Genomic DNA, 15,546 nt, shown 5'->3' on the forward strand with positions numbered 1-15,546 from the left:
CTATTGGAGTGCTATTTAATATTTTTTAATAATACTTAGTATTAGGTGACAAGATCCCAGGTTCTACATTATTCACCTAATGTAAGTCTACAGAAACACAATTCCTAAACCTTTTTTGCCAAATTATCATTGGGGCTTGACGATGTCTGAGTAAGTGTATATAAGTAATTAAAGAGTGAAAAGAGAGACTCCATTCTAACTGTGGTGGAGGAGCATCACAGACATTTTGACAGCTGGTACCTGATTACAATCTGAGCCGATCAGGCTTATGCCCATTTCTCTAGGGCACATAGTTATCCAAAACTTGATTGAGGCATGACATTAACTGTGTGAGAAAATCACATGTAAGCCCTAACCAGATGGGATTAAATTTACATGGGGTTCTGGGGTAATTTCATGTTTTACAGGTGCTCCTCTATGAATATTAACGCGCTGATCGGCCATGTCTGTGGTTTTTTTTCCCCCGTCCTCCTTATCACAGGCTGAATTACCTACTGTTTTTTTTTTTCATCTGATAATTTTAGTCCCATCCGGATGAACATGATTTTCTTTGCAGACGTCACCTCGCTTTGGAAACAAAGATGGTTGACTGCTGCAACTCGCCATATTTAGTCTCATAGTGCACGTATCGATGACCCTCCCCCAGATATGGCACACTTCCCGAGTCGTGATACAAAAAGTGGATGCTTCTCGTATACTTTGTGATTGTTGTTTTCTTGTGGGCACATTGATTGTTTTTGCCACCACATTTATTAAACTGACTCCTTACACAAAATGTTGTTCGCAGGCAGACAGCCAAAGCAAGGTTAAAAAGTAAAGAAAAACTATTTTTCCATTTCATCATTGTGGTGAAATGTAATCATGTTTTCTTAAACTTGAGGTCTCACAGTATGTTATATGCACAAAAACCAAAATTGTCCAAAATTTTAAATCTATTTTGTCTGTTTGCCAGGTTTCAGCCACAGTGTCAACCAATGGGTTTTCCCAGACCACCAAAGATACAGTAAATAAAAAGCCATCTGCGATTTTCTCTTCCAAATTATTCACTAAAACATTTTAATGAAGAACCTCGGTTACCTAAGAAATGTAAAACCCAGCTAAATACCAGTGACATGAAAACATACAAGGGGAATGAAGAAGAAACACAAACATTAAAGTTAATGATAAATTATTATATTGTTGTATGATTTTTTGTTTAACAGTGACAACTTCCCCTTTCTGTGGTTGATGAGGTACAAACCCATGGTTGTAGCATTACTGTTATATTGACCTTTAGTGCCTGTTAAATGCCGTAGTAATCACACAGCTCATGTATTTCATACAGGCTTATCATTACCTATAGTGCAGTTGGAAGTAATTTTCCTGCGCTTTGGATTATGGCGTAGCAGCTCCAGCTCCCGCTTGGTGGGCTCCCATGTTGAATATTTTTCCCCTACACCTGGAGACAGGAAACACACAAGCAAACAGTCCACATCTACCTTTGTGTATTCGTATGTTGAAAGTATGTGATGTACAGTCTGTATTATATATTATAAAACATTACATTTTGTGGACATCTGACCATCACACCCATATGTGCTTTTTGAACATCCCGTTCCAGATTTAGTCCCCCTTTGCTGTTATAATAACCTCCACTCTTTTGGGAAGGCTTTCTGCTAGATTTTGGAGCGTGGCTATGGGGATTTGCCCATTTAGCCATAAGAGCATTAGTGAAGTCAGGCACTGATTTCGGGCGAGAAAGCCCAGCATGCAGTCGGCATTCCAGTTCGTCCAACACAAATGTGTTCAGTGGGGTTGAGGTCAGGGCTCTGTGCAAGCCACTTGAGTTCTTCTACATAATCTTTGGCAACCCATATCTTCATGGACCTCGCTCTGTGCACAGGGGCATTGTCATGCTACAACACAGGGAATTCAATATAATTACATACAATTGTGAGCTTCCTACATTGTGGCAATAGTTTGGGGAATGCCCACATATGGGTGTGACGGTCAGATGTCCACAAACGTTTGGCCACACAGTGTATGTTCTGTAGAAGTTAAATGTTTTTAGACTGATCTGCCAAGTCAAAGCAAACTTTTTACTAGAATTTTTCCTATGGGGGAAAAGAAAGAGTGGTGAGAGCAGAAAGAATCCTGCTCATGAATTAAACACCAACCTTGAAGTTTCCAGGCCTTCCTCTGTTCTTCTTTGGCGATCTGTTCCATGTCTTTGTCGTATATGTAGTCTTGACAAACGAAGCAGTATATTCCACCATATAACAAGTCAATAGCTATAGCAGGGAGGAGACATAATTATAAATTCGCTTTCGACTGAACAATACCAGGATGTGCATGTACCAAGAGTTCTAGAAAACTCTTTAGAAAAGGATTAAAATTGTGCCTATCGCATCTAAGGAAGATAGGGAAAAAGACATTTGAGATATACAGAATTTATTTATAAAGTAAGATTATATAATTATAAATAGTGGCTGATTTACTATTTACCTATTACAGTTAAAGCTAAGCAGGTAAAACACAATGGTCATGGTTATGCTGAGTTACAGTACTGTATGACAAGGTGTTAGAAAGATCTTAAAAGAAAAAAAAAAAAAGTCTTCATAAACAAACACCCACATGGATGAAGCATCTGATTCAAGAGTGAGCTCTAGCCAAAAAGTGCAATTATCAGGGCCCAAACAATAAAACTGACCCTAACTCAGCATTTAACTGCACCCTTAACACATACCACTGTGGGAGCAATCGGCCATACAAAAACTGTAAAGCAAGGTTTCCAAATGAAACATTGTGTCACGAAGCCGAGACTTAGGCAGATGCAAATGCAGTTTAGAGTTTTATTTAAAGAGCTGGCAAATAGATCCAAAACATAAGGCAAAGACACAAACAGGAAACAGGCAAAAAGTCAGGCGAGCAGCAAACCACAATACAAGGGCAATTCCAAAACTCGAAAACCAGGTACCAAAACCAGATCAAAACCAGAATAACAACAGACTGAATGAATGGCTTGGAAAAGTCAGGTACGGGCACACTGAGCGTTACTTCGCAAAAAAACAAAGAAACACGAGGGCTTAAATACAAAGGCTATCAAGGGGTAAAAAACAGGTGAGAGTAATCATGTGACACTAAGGAGAAAACAAATGACAAGACATGGGAGGAGACTAGACATGAACCAAAACAAAACACAAGTGGCAACGTAAACAAACACTAGACAATACGGAAATAGGTGCTGTGGCACTGTGAACTGCTGTGCATGCTGAAACCCGCGGCATGCAGCACTCGGCACGAGAGGGGAATAGTGACACGCTGCAAAGTAATAACTTTGTCGTAAGGCTGTTCTTACAGAAGTCTATTTTTCAAATCTGAAAGAAAGCAGGCACCAGAGAAAACTTAAACTAAATTTAAACAAAAATTTAACTAGACTGTACCAGTTCTGACCCCAAATTCCTTCAAAGTATGAAATTATCTTAAAAATAAATTACAAATGCAACAAAACTACAATTGCAAAACTCTTAAAACACTTGGTCAAAAGGTTAAAAATGCCACAAGTTTGGCCAGGAATGTTACCCTATTTCACTCATGTACTTCTCCACTACAGGTTTAATACTCCACCTGAAAGAAAGATAGGGCATTCAATATGAAGATCACGTATAATAGGTGCTATTTCAGGCCAACCAGCATCGGCTTGATGGTGACGCTATCACGCAAGCATTTACATTTTGTTCCATATCTTGAGAATCGTAAGTTACACACTCAGTTCCTTTTTCCTCTTATTCCTTGGGTTCTGCTGAATTCAGCTTGACATCACCCACTAATTCCTGCCATGATGGATGCCACGTCAATCAATTCTAACGAAGCGGAGCATATTTTACTCAAATTTTGCTTGGGTGCATCCAGACGAAACATGAAACAGATATATAGGACAAGATTCTGAGATCAGGTGCAAAGTTTGGGGCACGGACATGCATAGGGGCAAAGCTAAAGTGAGAGCTGTTTCTCTGGAACCATATGTTCAATCGAGCTGAAATTTGGTAGGGTGCACCATTATGCTAAACTGTAATTGGAATTTTGATGATGACCTAATTATTTAAAACCATGGCTGCCATCAGCCAGTCAGATTTCAGCAGGCATGTGACAGGGTTAACATTGAGCTATCATCACAAAACTGGAACGTTTGGTTCGAGTACGGACCCACTACAATCTCACTCAAATTAGCCACATGTTTTTGCTTACAAAAGGAGCATATCTCAGGAGAAATAAGAGCCGCAATGAAAACTCTTGTGAGTGCTGAAAGGGGGCAGAGTTCATTTGAAACAGCTATTTCTCAGAAACCGAAAGTCCGATCTTCCTGAAATTTGGTGTGCTGCATCAATGTGGATTTTACCACCGAATTACTTCAAAAACTTTGCCTCCTTCAGTCAGTCAGCTTTCAGCAGGAATTTCACAAAAATAGCACTGAGCTATTGTCACAAATCTTCATAAATATGTTCATGTATAGTCTCTTTATTGTTCTTTACCAAGGACTAGCCACTGGGGGAGATGTTTGCTATACTGCTTGGACCCTACAGATCACTGCTCGCGGCTATGTTTATTTTATTTACTGTCAGCATGATTTTGTGTCCTACTGAAATTACTGACTTTTCATGTTCGTAGCATCTTTTTATTACGCATTAATTAATAAATTTAAAAGCATAATAAACAATTATGATTTAGGCAATGGTACAAAATGCTAATTACTATTATTATTACTATTTTAAAATCAGCACTTGGTTTTTCAATACACTGTGCCATGACTTGTCAGGCATATTAATGTGACTCATTGCACTAAGCAGAAACAGCTTAGGGGTTTGTGTTTAATCCGTCTTCACTTCCTCGTACTTCCAAATAAGAGCTGATCTGTGAACAATTTTTGCTTCTCTGTGCTTCATAACTGCAGTTACTGTGTTGGGTGAAATTGAACTTGTATGAAAAATTCACAGTGTGATAATGGTAAAATCCAATATCAATACCACTTATATTTTCAAAGAGAACATTAAATGCCATATAACAGTATGGCAGCAATGCAAAGATTGTAACTGCTGCTAAAAGAATATCTAAAAGACACAAAATGATTCTTAAAAATTTCTTAATAATGAATGGTTCACCTACATGAAGCATCATACATGGTTAGAGGTGTGACAATATACCGATATGACGTTAAATCTCAAGACAATATACATACATACACACATACATACATTATATATATATATATATATATATATATATATATATATATATATATATATATATATATAAACATTCCCTGACCAGATAATTTAATCTTTGCACAGATCAGCTCTTATTTGGATGTTTAATATCACAGTAGTTCCCTCCTAGGCTTGTCTCTGTCCTTCCACTGACACTGACCATTACTGAGCCAGATGAATCTGCTGAGTTTTAAGATTTGATCGTTTTCTTCAATCTGCTCATACCTGAGATCACAGTTTTCCTGGTCCTTTAATTGAAGATGAGTGCAAATGTGCTGGGGTTTTTAAAGGCTGTGTTTAAAAGAAGGCCTTTGCTACCTATGCACAGTTGCTGTGACAACCTATTTATAGGCTCCTGATGCAGAACTCGTGAAGAAAGGTGGGGGTGGATGGCAGCAGGTGTGTGTGTGAGTGGGTGGATGATGCATTGTGTGTTTACATTTGTGTGAATGAATGCTGCAAGTGTCCAAATGGAAAAGCGGTCTTCAAATCTACAAAACCTAACAGCTAGCAATGTATTAACCATTCATTTATTTCTACTGCAAGTCAAAAGAAGAACTCAGTCAAGGCTTTAAGCATGCTCATTCTTATCAAACAGTGTTCAATTCATATTCTTCATGCTTTCGAAAGTCATGTCTGATGCTCTCGATTTCTCAAATACAAATTTTCTCTTAGATGTTTATCTTAATTTTTCTGCATTAGTGAGTCACTGGAAAATACCAAAGTTATTCCTACAAATCCATTAAAATGTTACAGAAAAAAAATCTGTACACCATTAAAGAAAGTAACATTAAATAAAAGGCCACTTTTCAGATAAAAACATCATCAAGGTTGTCTGGGACTTGCAAAGAGAAAAGAGAGACAGCCAAACTGTGCAGAAGAACTGCATACCCAAGAGCACTGATACGGTTTTAAAAGCAAAGGGTCACACCAAATATTAAATTAATTAATTTAACAATTTACTGCTTTTTCTAGTATATCTTTTATATTGATTATACTTTCCTTTCATTTTTTAATCCTCATGTTCATTACTTAGCAATGTTATGCTATCACTTCAGATTTGACAGAAATTCAGGTTCAGTTACATTTGCTATAAAATATCCAATACAGGCATATCAGTTTTTACATTATGACAGGGTGTGTGTGTGTGTGTGTCTGTGTGTGTGTGTGGGTTGGAGCAGGAATAATAAACATAGTGAAGGAATGGGACAAATGGTAACATAACTAAACAAAGGAACAAATGACCCAAATCATAACAACAACAACAACAACAATAATAATACCATATAGCATTAATATAAAAATATGACTTTTAATATAATTTTTTTTTTTTTTTTTTTTTTTTTAGAGAAACTGAGCTGAGCAGATAAAGAAGGGAACATAAAGCACCTTCACTTTACAGAATTTCTTTATACCTGCACTATTATTTTAAATGTTCTTAATTAACACAAATGGCAATGCATGCATGGCAACTCGACACATTCAGAGTTTTCTTGGCATGTCAACCACTTGCAGAAGTGAGACATTGTTATTCAATAAGCTTGGGCCATTTTTGCTTTCGTATGATGTAAAATTAAAGATTTTTCCAAAGTCGCAACGTGTCAGTACTGTGCTGTAAGCTGCAAAAGCTCTAAGCATGCTTGTGAGCTGAAATATCAGAACAGCACTTTCAGTTCCTACCAAAAGCAGTAGTGAGATTATGGGTAAGATCTGTGTGTAATCTTTGGCCTTTGGGAATTAAAAGATGAGTGAATTAAAAGTGCTCCAGCAGCCATTCACACACAAACACACAAGCTGAAGTGGTGTGTGCCCGCCTGTGTGAGAGAGATCCATGTTGCCCCACAATGCTGATTACTCCAGTAAGGATAATAACAGCCTCTGTGTGCATGTGTCTTCACATGATGAGAGCTTGCCACAATGGGGAAAGTGAGTGGGAGAAGAGGAAAAACAGAATGAGGAAGAATAACCAGGTTAGTCCGGGGACGGATTCTTCATGTTATACCTACTGGAATGACGCTCGCTATGATAGCCTCAGCAATTTAGCTCAGTGTGTGAATTTTTCCCATTTTCAGCCAAACCATGAAATAAATAAGAAAATAAAAATAGAAAATAATGAAATAATTTGGAAACCAAATTACAGACTACCAATCAAGAGAAATAAACCGGACACTCCTTTGGCTCCAGTGCCATATCGGCTAGGTGTGTGTCTTACCTAGGTTATGTCGTTTGTTTTTGGCGTGTTCGTGGATGTGTTTCTTGGAGAAGCAGCCGAAGAAGACACAGTATAGGCACGAATGCAGCCGGTTCAGGTGAGCGCCACACATGTGACAGATACACGACTTTGCCTGGAGAAAAAAGAAAGAGGTAAACGAAAGAAAACAGGAGAGATCGAGAGATGTTAGTGTGACTGAACAATCATGATATAAACACTCTTCTGAAGATCGTTATTGTTAGGTGTCTTGCTTTTATCCATTATTACTCACTGTTACATGTAACTCATTCGATATTACAAACTATTTATGATGTTATTTGGTTGTTAGATCATTTTTTGTAAATATTGAATAAAAAATAAACACAGGTTTGTACTTTACAGCTTCACTGTTCTGTTGCCTCTTTGTTTGCAAAAGCTCTACTAAATATCTACTAAAGCTCTACTTAACATTTTCTGTAAAAACGTTAAATTTGTAGTTTTGTATGAAATATAAATTTGTCATTTAAAACATCTCCTGTCCTGAAAAAGAATTATGAACATAACTTTTTATGATCTGTATTTAGAGAAACCTTTTTTCCCCTTCAAAAAAGCAGATGCTATGCTAATATTATAACACAAGTTAACTGTCCTTTTTCAGCCTATGCTCCAAACTTCATAATAAACTCTTTTAAAAACTTGCTGTTATTTAACAAAGGAAAAATTATAATCTTTGATTTGGTAATATTCTCTGTAAGGAAATGTTTATTTAATATTTATGGCAGTCTTAAGTGTCAGCGTAACAGTTAGTAAAGCCTAGTGCACACTACATGATTCTAGCCCCAATTTCCCAGTCGCTGAATAATTTTGGCACTTGGCTGCTAAACCCCCGCTCAGCAAGAACTCCCTCCCGTGGCGAATATACACAATGAGCAAATGTAAGCACACAAATATTGCTTCTACAAGAAATTATTTGCCATTTAATACCCAAATAGTTCTTAAAAAAAATGAAGAAAAAAAAAAAACGAAAAACACAACATGATTCCTGCAAGCGCACAGTATTAAAACTACATTTCTTTTCATTAGCTATATACTGGCCATGTCTCGCCAGCCAATAGTTCCTCTACATTTTCTTTTATTTCTCCTTTTCTTGTTTCAGAGTCACATGACAGACAGCTCTGTGAATCTCTCGCATGCAGGGTGTACCCCTACAACACCAAACAAACGCTTGTGAGTGATTCAAGTTGTGTAATGTTAAAAAGGGGCAGCGATTCTGAGATTTTGAAAGTTGTGTAGTATGCACTCTGAGATTTTCGGGACAGAAGACTTTGCATTTTCCAAATTCTTAGTAACATGATAAGCTGCAATTTTTGTCTTATTAACTTCGAGTAAGAGAGACAGAGAGAGAGAGAGACAGTCAATCTGGTGAGGCAATGCTGTTTACAGCTGCTATAACATAAAGTGATAACAGGAACTATCTTGTTTTGCATATGTTCCACAACATTAAAGTATATTAACTATAAATTGATTAAAAGTATTACATGCTCTTATTTTATACATTTTGCTGTCATTTTGTAAGTTTTGCATAATATACATTTTTGTGATATTAACGGAAAAAAAAATTTGAAGTAATTATTTTCCTACAACAGCACACCACATTTTCCTTAAATACAGTCCCTTCCGAAGGTATTGGAATGGCAAGGCCAGTTCTATTGTTTTTACTATGCACTGAAGACATTTTGTTTTGAGCTCAAAAGATGAATACGAGGCAACATATCGGAATTTCAGCTTTCATTTCCTGATATTTACATCTAAATGTGTTAAGCAGAACATGGCACCTGTTGTTTGAACCCACCCATTTTTCAAGTGATCAGAAATATTGGAACATGTGACTGACAGGTGTTTCTTGCTGCTCAGGTGTGCCCTGTTTAAACAATTAATAGCACTGAATGTCTACTCTTGGTTTGAGCCCTGGGTTTCACCTGTGAAGACTGCATTTGTTGTTAACAAGGATAAACCAACATGAAGACCAGAAAGCTGTCTATGAGGGAAAAGTAAGCCATTATGAAGCTGAGACGAGAGGGTAAATCAATCAGAGCCACTGCACAAGCACTGGACATGGCCAATACAGCAATTTAGAATGTCCTGAAAAAGAAGGAAACCACTGGAGTACTAATAACCAGGCACTGAACAGGTCGGCCAAGGAAAACAACAACAGTTGACAAACATTGTGAGAGCTGTGAAGAAAAACCCAAACTCAACAGTCAGTGACATCACCAACAACCTCCACAGGGCAGGGGTGAAGGTCTCACAATCCATCTTTCAAAGAAGACTTCAAGAGCAAAAATATACAGGCCGTACCACAAGATGCAAACCACTCATCAGCGGTGAAAATCGAAAGGCCAGACTGGAATTCGCAAAGAAATGCAGAGATGAGCCACAAAAGTTCTGGAACCAAGATTAACCAAATTGATGGATAGAAAGGATCTGCTCATTATCCAAAACATACGAGCTCATCAGCTTGGGCTTGCATGGCTGCTTCTGGAATAGGCTCACTTATCTTTATTGATGATGTAACTCATGATGGTAGCAGCAGAATGAATTCAGAAGTCTACAGAAACAATCTGTCTGCCAATTTACAGAGAAATGCATTCAATCTAATTGGGAGGAACTTCATCATGTAACAAGATAATGACCCAAAACACACTGCCAACAAAACAAAGGACTTCATCAGGGGAAATGTGGAAGGTTTTAGACAGGCTCAGTCAATCACCAGACTTGAGTGAGCATGCATTTCATCTCCTGAAGAGGAGACTGAAGAGGAGACTGAAGAGAGAATGCCCAGCCCAAATGGCTTCAGTGGATAGCAAAAACAAAACAATCTCCAAAACAATTTGCTTTTCCAATACTTTCAGAGCGGACTGTATGTTATTAATTGGTCTTAACTAAAATATTAATGCAGCCAGCATTGCTATGCACCTTGGATATAATTTCAACTTAATTAATTCCTACCCTATGCTTACATGTAGCAGGCTTGTTAAAGATGACAATGGTAAATTAAATGCAATAATTAACCAGGTTTGTCACAAAATCTGAAACGTGGCCACTGGAGAAGCAGTTCAAATGCGGGAAAATGCCAGTGTACACAGCTATCTGTCTTGATATTCCATTTATGATCAGATTATAAGAGCATAAGCATTGTAGCTCAGTGGTGAAGGCATTCAGCTACTGGGCTACTGATAGGAAGCTTAGGAGATCAAATCCCAGCACCACCAAGCTGCCAGTTAACCCTCAACTACCCTCAACTGCTCCATTGTATACTGTCTCAATTTAAGTTGCTTGGGATAAAAGCATTAGCCAAATGAGGTAAATGTAGATGTACTTCTAAATGTAAAGGGGAAGTTAATACCAGGCTATTATACCACAGTATTGCTGAATTTCTTGATTCTGTTTCTCGAAAGTTCTTGAATCTGTTTGGTCAGGAGGTGTTGATTAACTTTCTATTACAGCAGCCCTGGCAATGTTGCCAACTGTAATGTAAATGCTACATTTACATTAATGCACTCATTCTAATACATCATGACTATAGTAACAGATAATTCTACATCATCTAAGATTAATAATATACACATTAAAATCATGTTAATATTTAAAGAAAAATGCACAAAAAATGTATTGTTGGTATTGTGAAGCTTTTGGGTAGGAGACGTTTATTTAACATTAACAGAAGTCAGTGTTTTTGCAACAAATCAGGTTATTTGCTGTGGGAGAGACTTTAGGGTGGAGGACTTTGCATTTTATTCTTATTAACTTCAAGACAGAGAAACAAGAGTGTCTAATAAAACAACACCTGTTTATAGCTGCTACAATGTAAGTGATAACAGGAAGTAACCTTTGTAACAGACATTCCATGACCTGTAACTCTCAATGGTTAAAAAAAGCATGAGAGTTCATTCATTAATAAAATAAAAATTGTAATTCCTGGCAAATCCCTGTGGTGTAGGAGGAATAAAACACTCTGAGACTTGCTGTTATAGGAAAATGATGTACTTCGGGAGTGATCGGGGGCGCCCAACCTTTTTTTCAAAGGGGGCCAGATTAGACCTCATCACAATACCCAAGGTCCAGTCATACAAATGTATAATAGGTGGCCTGCCAGTATACATTATTATACATTATTAAGCCATAAAACTCAACACATGCAATTTGAAACAAAACCAACACTTCAGGCCATCAGTAACAGATCAGTGAATCTTGACTTGGAAGGTCATTCACTTGGTTTGTATCAACACGACAGCATAGTGGCAAGGATGAACTAATTAAAATGAAGGGAGAAAATAAAATGGAAAAGGAAATAACTGTTGAATATTTATTTTCTGTGTGGGTGTGTCCACTTGCCCAGTGCACAAACACACACACACACACACACACACACACACACACACAGGAACCATGGTGACAGGCCTGTGGCCACATGTGTGTTTGCAGTGAAGGGGAAAGGGCAGAGGAGAATTCAGGAGCAGTGAATCACACTTGTGTTTGGGAGAGTATACAGGCCCAGCCTACGTGTGCACACATATGGCTAAGGGGTTAGTCACCACCAGCAACCAGCATGCATAAGGAATATATTTCTGTATGTTGTCATATTTTTAACACTAGATGAACAGACAGCATTTAATGTACAGACATGTTCTGATTAAAAATCACACTGTGTCATCTGTCTAAGTCCATCAAACCCTAACATGCTGTGTAGAACCATTAGACGAATGCTATTGCTTCAAAGCATGCACATGTACGTGTGTATAAGAAAATGAAACACTGACTGGTATGTGGCATCACAAGCTGCAAAAATGCATTCCACTCATGTTAGGATGAAAGACAGAGTGCAAATAAAATAGAGAATTACAAGTGTAAGAATGAAAACTATTTTGAATACAAGGCCAAGCAATATCCAGACACTGTCCTCCCTGCAGGCCTTGAAGCTCTTACACAAAGCCAGGGACAACATCATGTCTTCAGTCCTCATTCTTCTCGATCCGTCAGCAGGCTCTGATACAGTCAATTGTTGAACCCTCATCTTCACTCATACTGATCCTGTAAAAGTGGTTTTCATCAATGTATGAGAAGCTATGTTGATGACACTCAATTCATCCTCTCCTTTCCTCCCCGACACCCATGTTTCTGCACGAATCTCAGCATGTCTCGCAGACATCTAATCACGGATGGCAGCTCATCAGCTGCAAACATCATCCCTGGAGACCCCATGTCAATATCTTGTGAGATCCCTGGACAAACCTCTCATGTAACCTTGGGATAACCAATGACAACCAACTGTTCTTCCCACCTCGCAATGCTAAACTGACTCGCTCATGCCAGTTCCTCCTCTACAACAGTAAGAGGATCTGGCCATTTCTATCCACTGAGACCACCAAGTTGCTTGTTCAGTCCCTTGTCATTCCGAGACTGGACTACTGTAACTCGCTCCTGCCAGGTCTGACCTCTGCAGCTTATCCAGAATGCAGCTGCATCATTTGTCTTCAACCTCCCCAAGTTCTCCCACACCACCCCATTGCTACGGTCGCTCCACCAGCTTCCTTTAGCTGCCCGCATCCAATTTAAGACACTGATGCTTGCCTTCAAAGCGAACAGCAGACCAGGGGCCACCTAGCGTACAGCACTTATCACACCCTACACTGCAGCACACTCTCTCCGATCCTCTAGCACTGCTCGACTGACCACACCAGCTCTCAGGGTACAAGGAAGATATGCATTGAGGCTCTTCTCTGTCCTGGGATCCAGGTGGTGGAACAAACTTCTCCTGTCACAGGCTGTCTTCAGATGAAGAATAAAGACCAAGCTCTTCACCAAATTACTTAAATCAGCACTGTTATTTTTAAAAAAAATCATTGTCCAGTAATTTTCATACTGTACTAACCTCCCCAACTGGGTTTGTAGACTGCTTTGAGAATCCCTTCTCTAACCCTTCTACAAAGATCTAAAATCTTGCATACTAGGGATGTACCTCATGGCTAATTTTAATATGCATAATAGTTAATAAACAGGTATTCAGTTAACTGCTAGGAGTGGAAAGGTTTACTGAATATCAGCTCGTTATTTTAGCCTGTAGCTCTTCTGTAGCAGCGTGTGCCCTGGCATCAGTTAAAATTCAAGTTGTAAGTCGGTAACTAATAATCAGACAGTAAAGTAAATGTTTTTCAAAACTTTCTTTGTACTTCTTGTTTCTGCACTTGGGTTCAAACTTTCTCCTTTCTGCACTTCTAAAAACTGCCATTAGTCTTGAAGGTTTTGCAATCCCTAAAGATTCTCTAAGCACTTTATTGCTCAGTCTTCAGCAGTTGGCATGTTTTGCAAGTTGCTCAGGATAATCTCGAGTATCTGCCCAATGCCTACATGTAAACGGATTCCAAAAAAAAAAAAAAAAAAAAAAAAAGGATTGTAAATGACTGCCTGCATGCAACAATACAAGCAAAGACTCATTCTTAAAAATAATGACATTTTTAATCAGGGCTTTGTAGTGAAAAAGAAAAATAAATCTGTGACTGGACTATAGAGACCTTGCCACATAACACAGGCACCATGGAACATGTAGAGCTCTGGCACCAAGCTCCACTCACACACACCCACGCATGCAGGCACGCGCACACACACACACACAGATCCACGCACGCACACAGACCAGAGCAATAGTGGGTAAAGGCACAGTTATACTTCTCTAATAAAATTGGAGAGGAAAAAAACAGCCTTCCACAACCACGGACAGGAAACCAAGGCTACAGCATTTCTAACAAAATAGAGTCACAAAGACTCGTCCACTTTACGAGTTAGTTCTCAAAAATATTCTAGCACTCTGTCACTTAATATCACCCTATTTAAAAACGAGAAGTGCAATAATGTCTGAAAATCTTAATATTGTGCTGAATAGCTGTCATACTGTGATTTTTTTTTTTCATTGCAACACACCCAGTTCAATCCAAGACCTTAACAATTAATCAAGTAATGGAGTGTGATTTACAGTATCTAAGACCTATAATTTTTTAAGATCAGAAAAATCAATAAAATGTGCAATATTGTGGTCTTCAAGACTAAACCTGAAAAGCATATCGAGTCCATGAAACAGGCCTACTGACTTCTGCTTCTGAAAAATCCCTCTTTAATCTATCACCATCCCCCACCATCAGGACTCACTCTGACTCAGAGCAATTGTGTGGAAGGAAAGAAGACCAATTAAAGCTGCCTGTGTGTGAATCAGAGGTTGACTGATGAGCAGGCATTCTGCAGTTTCATTCCTGGGTCAACATTTACCTTACAAGTATTGATCCACAATTGGCTCCTCTCTGCCCATAAACCTTCATCATGAACCATGTGTTTATAGCAGCAGCAATTTTTCACTCAAATGGTGAACACAAAATCTGTAAGGTTTCGCCCAAATTGGTAGAAATTTGTAGCTTTCAAGGGGCTCAGATTTGAGTTTACTGGCGGTTGCCATGGTTTCACTGGTATTGTAATTAATGGACAGCTACCGCAAAACACAGGGTATTCACATAGTGATTTATTTTTTTACTTGGCAGTTAGGGGTGTAACGATACACAAAATTCTAAATTTGATTTGATATGATATGGTGGTGTTTCTTTTAATTTTTAATACAGCAAAAATATGCATTAAAGAGACGTGCCTCAGATTTCCATTTTCAGGTATTAAACCATTCAATATTATAAAAGTATAATAACTGAAACTTTATATTGACACGGTGCAGTTTTGGGATCCTTTCTGTCAGGAAATGCTACCTGAATGCAGCGGGGACATGTTGCTGGGTGGGTTTTCGTCTTTGTTCCACTGAGTGGCACACATGGGTGATCTTGGTGCGGATGCATATATATATGTTTGTGGCACTAGCGCCAATGTATGTACTCTTATCTGGAAGATTCAGCACACTCGAAGGTTTCAGTCCATCACCCAATGGCCTTCAGTGAGCTGAAGTGCTTCGGTCCTCAACGATCTGAGGGAATCTTCCAGTTTCTGCTTGCTGCTAACCGTAGACATTGCTGCTTTTTACAAGTTAATAAGCTAGTATGCTACCCAATCGTCTAACAGGAA

At 38.5% G+C, this 15,546-nt stretch overlaps 1 protein-coding gene across 5 annotated transcripts in view; it reads right to left on the reverse strand.

The window, feature by feature from the left end:
• LOC113528178 (ubiquitin carboxyl-terminal hydrolase 22) overlaps positions 1-15,546 on the reverse strand; it is a 52,975-nt gene that overhangs the window by 17,829 nt on the left and 19,600 nt on the right. For all 5 annotated transcript variants that reach the window (XM_034310214.2, XM_034310215.2, XM_034310216.2 and 2 more), the window contains 3 exons: positions 7,456-7,588; positions 2,157-2,270; positions 1,337-1,438 (listed from right to left, as the gene is read on the reverse strand). In XM_034310214.2, the coding sequence (XP_034166105.1) occupies positions 1,337-1,438; positions 2,157-2,270; positions 7,456-7,588 (349 nt within the window). The remainder of the gene's footprint in view (positions 1-1,336; positions 1,439-2,156; positions 2,271-7,455; positions 7,589-15,546) is intronic.

The sequence above is a fragment of the Pangasianodon hypophthalmus genome, chromosome 13 (genome assembly GCF_027358585.1).
Source record: "Pangasianodon hypophthalmus isolate fPanHyp1 chromosome 13, fPanHyp1.pri, whole genome shotgun sequence".
NCBI classification, from domain to species: Eukaryota; Metazoa; Chordata; class Actinopteri; order Siluriformes; family Pangasiidae; genus Pangasianodon; species Pangasianodon hypophthalmus.